The 8,421-nt window shown below is 37.1% G+C and overlaps 1 protein-coding gene and 1 pseudogene across 1 annotated transcript; both read right to left on the bottom strand.

Annotated features, from left to right (window-relative positions):
• Positions 1-863: 863 nt before the first annotated feature.
• LOC113072161 (alcohol dehydrogenase class-3-like) lies at positions 864-4,574 on the bottom strand. Its single transcript, XM_026245288.1, has 10 exons — positions 4,359-4,574; positions 3,604-3,677; positions 3,398-3,499; positions 3,097-3,247; positions 2,723-2,810; positions 2,384-2,603; positions 2,036-2,296; positions 1,724-1,856; positions 1,395-1,533; positions 864-1,188 (listed from the first exon to the last, which is right to left on the bottom strand). Exons 2-10 carry the CDS (start codon positions 3,619-3,621, stop codon positions 1,164-1,166), a joined length of 1,137 nt encoding a protein of 378 aa, XP_026101073.1. The 5' UTR covers positions 3,622-3,677; positions 4,359-4,574; the 3' UTR covers positions 864-1,163.
• A 244-nt stretch (positions 4,575-4,818) lies between these two features.
• LOC113072162 (alcohol dehydrogenase class-3-like) lies at positions 4,819-8,264 on the bottom strand (annotated as a pseudogene).
• Between the last annotated feature and the right edge of the window lie 157 nt (positions 8,265-8,421).

Raw genomic sequence — 8,421 nt, 5'->3', positions numbered from 1 at the left:
ATTTATTTTATTTTGAGAAAAGCTTTAATGAATGAGAAAAAAAGATGCAGGATCTCTCTGAATGCATATTTATGTGGACCTTTGTAAATCTGTTCTGCATCCACAAATGAGCTCAGTGAAAAGCACCTGTTGCTACTTGTCTTTTATCTTTTGATGTCTCCATTTTACAGCAATCTTTCTCAGTTCCAGTGGAAAGAGCAACAAAAACTTAGAAGACGTGAGGAAAATGTGAGGAAGACTTTACTTCATTTTCCATTTTAAATAAAGATGGGAACGGGGTAGGGGGATCTGCCAAGGGTATTCATTTGATCTGAATGGAGCTACAATAAAGCAAATTCCTGGACAGGCATCCCAGTTCATCATGGAGAGGCATTCCCCAGCCAGCCTTTTGTCTCTGGCTCTGACAGGCCACAACTGCTATTCTAACCCTCAAGAGCATGCTATATTAAATCAATATATAATATTACCAAGGTCAACATGCAACCCCTAGTGACATGCACCCATCCATCTCCCTATGACAAAATTCTTTCTATTTTTCTAGAGACCTCTCACACGTCCCACTAGAAGACAATAAAGGCTGAGATGGCAATATTATTGTAGATAGAACTTAGAGGATAGTGGTTTCAAAGGGCAATAATGGTATATGGTAGTTAAGAGACAGGAGTGCTCATGGTTTGCTCTGTAAAGATGTGGAACACTTAGCAGATATTGAGCCATGCCACGGTGGTATGAAATATTAAAGGTTAGAGTGAAGAAACTCACTAGTCTCAATGCAGACAGCATTCAGAAGACAAAGGAAGTGAATAAGGATGTTTATAGTGCAGGCTTGCCATCTACTGGTGAAAAAGAAGATACAAGCAAGTCAAATGCATCAGAATAAGCTTTATAGTATGAAACAGCTACATTGTGCCTCAATACATATTCCTTGAGAATATAAGCATTTCTCTATACAGTACATATTAAGCTATACTGAATATGAATGACAAGTTTATTCATGTTTACTGTACAATAATGTTGAATAAGATTTGGGACCCATGAGATTTGAACTGAGACCTATGCAGCTTTGTTGCATTATTGCATTGCATGATGACAACACAGATTCTTCTCTGATCGATGTGAAGTCAGAACAGAATATACACACTTCTGTTTAATTCTGTTCAGTCTCACATATTGATCACTGTACGGATACTGAAAAAGAGCAAGAAAAAAAGAAAGAGGTTATGAGCATATATGTATGTATGAATATAGAAATAATTAGACACCATAACAAATAATTTATTCTCTTGACCAATGTGTGTGGTATATGACCATTCTAGAATACTGAAATATGTCAGGCATATTTTGTAGCAATGCTTACCACAATACAAGATCCATAGTAGATTCACAGAACTTACCTCTTCCCAGTGATCATAAGCTCGAAGGCCTGGTTAACCTGATCTAAAGTCAGTCTGTGTGTCACAAATTCATCCAGCAGAAGCTTCCCGCTCATATAATCCTGTACCAACTTGGGCACTGCCTCAGCACTCTTCCAACCTGTCAATCAGACAGGAAGAACAGAGAAGTTACTTTCAATCGCAGGTGTTTTCCACTAATGCACAGTAAAATTGGAGCAGACTGTAAATGATTAGACTTAATTCTCCATATCACATCAACCTGGTTCTGCAACATATAGGCTACAGTAGATCATCATAAGATATATTTGAATTTATCATGCATGCTTTACCGCCAAAATAGGAGCCTTTTAGAGTTTTTCCTAGTAGAATATCCTCAGAAACCAGAGTAAGTTCTCCCATCCTGGTCCAGCCCACCATCACACAGACTCCCCCAGCAGGAGTACATGCTTCCACAGCGGACCTCTGATTGTAAGATATGACAGTTTATCAGCCTCCCATCTCTTCACATCAAGTTCTAACTACACTTTTAGTACTCTGGGTTCGGACTATTCTCAAGCTCGGTGCCCTTTCCTGGACAGCATGCCAAAAATGCATTACTATACTCCATATAATTATATGTAAGTGTGAACTTGTGAACTTACCATTACTCCTACATTCCCCACACACTCAAGAGAGAAGTCAACGCCACCATTAGTCAGCTTCCTCAGCACCTCCTGAATTGGTTGACTGTGCTCTTTAGGGTTCACAAACTCAGTTGCTCCAAAAGTCTTGGCGATCTCAGACTTGTCTGGATTGATGTCTACAGCGATGATCCTGGAAGCTCCAGCAGCCTTGCATCCCATGACAGCTGCCAGTCCAACAGCTCCCAAACCAAACACCGCACATGTAGAGCCAGATTCTACCTGAAGACAATGACAAAAAAAATATAACACGTGCTACAAGCTGGTGGGATGTTATTTTTATCTTGTGGAAGTGGAAATCACACACACTTTGCCTGTGTTCACTGCTGCTCCATATCCTGTAGACACTCCACAGCCCAGCAGACAGACTTTGTCCAGTGGAGCATCCGGGTGAATCTTGGTGACATTGTCCTCTGGCACAACAGTGTATTCAGAGAAGGTGCTGACACCAATAAACTGGTAAATCTGCTGATTCTTGCAGGTGATCCTGCTGGTGCCATCTGCAAGAAGACATTTCTGATTCATCTCCCTAGGAAATGGAATTAAATGGAATTAAATTGTTTGATCACCTAACTCATGAATATAGTCTATGAGTTCAGAAGAACAAAAAAAAAATCACACAACCATCGCTCAGTAACATTAACTTACCAGTTTTTGGTGCAGAGGTTTGTCTTTGGACTCAGACAGCGTTCACACTGTCCACACTGTGGCACGACTAGAGGAATGACTTTATCTCCTGTAGATAAATGGTTGAATGGTGGTGAAATGTTTTGAGTTAGAGCAAAATTTTAATTAATAATGAAAAAAAAAAAAAAAAATATATATATATATATATATATATATATATACACTAAATGCCTTTTTTATTTTGTATTAATTTTTTTTTTTTTTTTTTTTTTGCATTAGTTTGTCATACTGTGCATGTTTTTATACTTATGCAAAGTGGGTAAATTGAGATACAAAATTTAGATTTCAGGACATTATATATATAACTGTAGTTTCCATGGTGGATTATGTTTTACCTTTGGACATCTTTGTGACACCTGGACCAACACTTTCCACCACTCCTGCCCCTTCATGTCCCAAAATCACAGGAAAGGGCTGGGGATTCATAGTTTTACCAACCTCATGGAGGAAAGTCCAGTCTGTGTGGCATACTCCAGATGCTACTATCTGCCAAAGGTCAACTGATAGTCATTAGTCTGATATAGAAATACTGCTTACTCATTCAAGCAACATCACATTGCAAGTCTACATATAAGTTTTAAATGTAAATGGATTACATGCAGACATGGCCAGTGAAGTGTAATGGACCTACTGTACCTTAATTCGTACTTCATGTGCTTTGGGAGGGGCAACCTCCACCTCCTCAATGGAGAATGGTTTTCCTGGTTCCCAGGCCACTGCTGCCTTGCACTTGATCACCTTAGAGAATGAAAAAAGAAAAAAAAGTAATGTGATTTGTTTCATATTCTTTGTAAAAACATTTGAGGATTTTAGCTACCTTTTTCTCCTATCTATGTCCTTACCTTGCCCTCAGTTTCCATGCTAACCACACACGTTTAATACAGTGAATCCTTTCCAATGTTGTCTAAACGTCCTCCTAAAAGATCATGAACAACAATAAATAGATAAAACTTTTGTTAAAAGTTTTTCATGGCTAATTATAAATAAACATGCATTCTTGCAATTTTTTTTATATTTGTTTAGGGCATAATTTACTGTAAGTACCATCCCACTAACAGGTTAAAAATAAAAGGGCACAATAGCTTTCATGTAAAGTTTGTCACTTTAAAGTTATTCTGATGGATTATCATCATTAACAAACTGTTATGAAACATATCAGACATAAGTTAAAGCCTTGTTCCCACTAATATTTGTATCTGTGCACATAGGCATGACATTGCATATATGGCATCATATGTCTTACACACCCCTGTGTGGTGTAGCAATAAGGAAGTATGAAAGTGCACTATATCATGTTACATTCATTCAAGTTTACATTGCGAAGCATGCAACACATTTCATAGTAGAATGCTAATTTTTGTAAACCGTACCCATTTCTTAAATATTAAATCTACAGGTACAAATCATTGGCTAATATTTATACTGATACTATAATAATGATTTTTTTAATTAATTTACATTTAGGGGATTGTGTCATCCCTCAAAGCTAAAATTTAGTTTTGTCTAGTTCCCAGTATTTAAAATGCATTCAGTAAAACCGATGACTGCATGCACAGATTTACAGTTTGCAAATGTTTGGATGCTATTAATAACTTACGCGCAGAGCTGGTTTTGCCAGGGCTCAGGAGAGGATCTGCTGATACTAGTGTACTTTGAACTGGTGCACAGCTGCTATATGATTATTCTAAACATGTTATGGCTGACTGACCAATACAACCGCTGAACAAAGTCCTGCTTGCATGTGATTGGATGACCTTCAGATAACTATAAGTCAACCTTTCTCTTCCCAACGGCAGCAAAAGCAAAACAAGTTTGATCATGATCAGCATGTATTGAAGCCTCATGGAAATTTGCAACACTTAACTGAAGTGTTATTTCAATTCAATGACTGTCAGCCTAAAAGAAATAATACAAGTTAGACCAGCAAAATTTTGCACTGCTGGTCTTGAGGCACACAGAAGGGAGAGATACACTAGCTGTACATTAAGATAAAAGAAATGAAGTAATTAAGGATGTCCTGCATTGCAAGTTTGCTAATAAAGAAGAGATACAAACAATCAAATTCAACAAACTTGGTTTTATTGTGTGGAACAGTTTCTGATCATAACACACATTGTCTTTGTATTCTCTTTGAGACAATAGACAAAAAAAATAAAATAAATCAAGCAATGCTTCATTCAGTGAATGTGACTTCTCCTTTCCTTCGGCACCTTTAATTCACCGTGCTTGTTTACTTTAGCCAATACATACAGGCAGTGAAAAGGGACCTTTGGATTAGCAGACAGATAATCACTGTCTTTTATTTTGTAATCCTTTTTTTTATTGCAAAATAGTCTTCTATACTAGTCTGCAAAGTACATAATGACATTCACCTTCTGACACTGTGAGGCTTTAGAGAGCTAGAGGAACCCACCAAAATACTTGAGTTGTTTTGAAGGATATTGAGAATAATTGCCATTTCACATCTCAATCACTGTCCGGATACTAAGAAAGAGAGAAACAGATGAACAAATTACATAAGTTTTTGCCAATTATTCAAGCCTAGACTTTTTGCTGTGGGATTTGAAACTATAAACAGAGAGTTCATCCTGTGTATTTTATAAATGTATTTATTCATGTGTGATCATTTCTCTTAAACCCGCCCCTCCAAAATATATATATATTTTTTTCAATAATCTGTTTCAAACGATACAGAAGAAAGGATCTGTCACTACTTCAGTTTCAACAAATGTTAATATAATATTGCAATACCATATGAACATGCCTGTAGCCGGCTATGAGGTCACTGAGGTCCGGACCTCTGAACGTTCAGAGGTACAAAATTTGTTCTCTGAATGACATTCTGTTTAACACTCCACATATGATTGTCTGCATGTATAATTTCAGTTTATTTATTTATTTATTTTTCTTGTTTTTTATTTGTTTTAATAGCAATATCTGGCAACACTGCATAGTCTGCACTTAAACTGACAGTAATAAATAAAAATAAAAAAACACGGATATTGCTAACAGGTTTCCTTACTTGGTTAGGCAAATGCAAAAAATATAATGATATCAACTCTCAATAACATTACCAATGTTACCAAAAACAAGTTATCGTATAAAAATATATATAGCAATGGTTATTGATGAAAACTATAATAGTATTATGTAGATATTTTTGCATGAATAATTAACAAATGATAAAATTATCTCCACCCTATAGTAAAGTATTAATACATTTTGATGCAATAATAGACCTCAATCATTTTCAAACCCTGGCTACTGCCACGTATATGAACTGTGAGAGTTATTCTAAAGATTGATTAATTTTTATATTATATATTAACTTTTGATAATGCTGAACATTACATAATATTACAAGATTATTTATTTAGCATTTAAGATAGCGTTTAAGCATTTACTTGTGTTTTTCATCATAAAACAATTGCGTAACTGTGTTCATTAATAGATGCAAAGAACTGACCTTTTCCCAGTGATCATGTGATCAAAGGCCTGGTTAACCTGATCTAGAGTCAGTCTGTGTGTCACAAATTCATCCAGCAAAAGCCTTCCCGCTCATATAGTCTTGAACAAGTCTGGGCACCGCCTCAACACTCTTCCAACCTGTCAATCACCAGGTTAATTACTGATCAATTATTCATTTTGTGCATTTTGCCATCATAACAGCTCACACTACTTTATATACAGGGAAAGCATTTACCTCCAAAATAAGTGCCTTTCAGAGTTCTTCCTAGTAGGATATCCAGGGGTGCCAGGGAAAGTTCCTCCACCTCAATCCAACCCACAATCACACAGATTCCCCCTGCAGGAGTACACGCTTCCACAGCTGCTCTCTGGTCAGAGGAAATTGTATTAGTTCAATTAACCTCAGGGCACATACAGGCATGGCAACTTGAGTTCCTAACTGTATATAAACAACACTGAAGTAAGAACTCAACATCTTTGAAAAATACCAGCTCTACTAATAAACTTACAGTTCATTCAATAATAATACACACTGGTTATAGGAACTTACCATTACTTCCTACATTCCCCACACACTCAAGAGAGAAGTCAACGCCACCATTAGTCAGCTTCCTCAGCACCTCCTGAATGGGTTGACTGGTGCTCTTTAGGGTTCACAAACTCAGTTGCTCCAAAAGTCTTGGCGATCTCAAGACTTGTCTGGATTGATGTCTACAGCGATGATCCTGGAAGCTCCAGCAGCCTTGCATCCCATGACAGCTGCCAGTCCAACAGCTCCCAAACCAAACACCGCACATGTAGAGCCAGATTCTACCTGAGGAAGACAATGACAAAAAAAAAATATAACACGTGCTACAAGGTGTTGGGATGTTATTTTTATCTCGTGGAAGTGGAAATCACACACACTTTGCCTGTGTTCACTGCTGCTCCATATCCTGTAGACACTCCACAGCCCAGCAGACAGACTTTGTCCAGTGGAGCATCCGGGTGAATCTTGGTGACATTGTCCTCTGGCACAACAGTGTATTCAGAGAAGGTTGCTGACACCAATAAACTGGTAAATCTGCTGATTCTTGCAGGTGATCCTGCTGGTGCCATCTGCAAGAACACCCTGTTGAGTTTTGTCCCTGGGAGGCAGAGAAAACTACAGTTAACATCTATTCAAAAATGCTTAGTATTTACTATAAATAAATAGTGCAGTATTATTATAACCAGTTTTTGGTGCAGAGGTTTGTCTTTGGACTCAGGCAGCGTTCACACTGTCCACACTGTGGCAGGAACAGAGGAATGACTTTATCTCCTGCAGATATATCAAAATAAAGTGTTCTGAAATAATGCATGTGACATGCCTACACACTTCTACATTCATGTATCTAGGACGAAGTGATTAAGATGAATTAATTGTGAAATCAGAACTTACATTTAATAAGGATATTAGAAGTGTTTATGATAGATTTTTGGTCTACCTTTAGATACCTTTGTGACACCTGGACCAACACTCTCAACAATCCCAGCCCCTTCATGTCCCAGGATCAAAGGAAAAGGCCGTGGCTTCATTTTAGCAGTATCATACAGGTAAGCCCAATCTGAGTGGCATACTCCAGATGCTACTATCTTAAAAAGAGTTGATGAAAAGACACTTCTTAGTGAAATAAAATAATACTTGGTTCTTTGAAAGTACAAAAAAAAAAAAAAAAAAATCTAAATAAAATTAACATATATTTTTTTAATAATGGTAAATTCAAATGCATACGGTTCATAGCAAGAAATGTGGTTATTCTCAGGCCTATCTTTAAGTGGTGTTTTAAGTTTGGGTTTACATTTATACTACATCTTGCCTAACACGATAAATGTAGTGTTATGAATCTACTGTACCTTAATTCGTACTTCATGAGCTTTGGGAGGGGCAACCTCCACCTCCTCAATGGAGAGTGCTTTTCCTGGTTCCCAGGCCACTGCTGCCTTGCACTTGATCACCTGAGAAATAATATTATTATACACTACCCTTCAAACCTTTAAAAACTGACAGATAAGACTTTTATAATGTTACAAAAGATTTCTATTTCAAATAAATGTGGTTATTTCTATTAATCAAAGAATCCTAAAATGCATTTTTTGTGCACAACAGTGCGCTTTTGAACATTGAAAATCAGCACCAAATCAACCACATTAGAAGGATTTCTTATGGATAA

This window comes from Carassius auratus, unplaced genomic scaffold (assembly GCF_003368295.1).
Source record: "Carassius auratus strain Wakin unplaced genomic scaffold, ASM336829v1 scaf_tig00008581, whole genome shotgun sequence".
Classification (NCBI taxonomy): domain Eukaryota; kingdom Metazoa; phylum Chordata; class Actinopteri; order Cypriniformes; family Cyprinidae; genus Carassius; species Carassius auratus.
This window is presented reverse-complemented; position numbering and strand designations above follow the sequence as displayed.

Coding starts and splice junctions, on each gene's coding strand:
- LOC113072161 (XM_026245288.1), bottom strand. Junction 3,248..3,397: donor CACATGAAGTACGAATTAAG/GTACAGTAGGTC, acceptor GACCTTTGGCAG/ATAGTAGCATCTGGAGTATG. Junction 1,189..1,394: donor CTTATGATCACTGGGAAGAG/GTAAGTTCTGTG, acceptor GCTCTTTTTCAG/TATCCGTACAGTGATCAATA.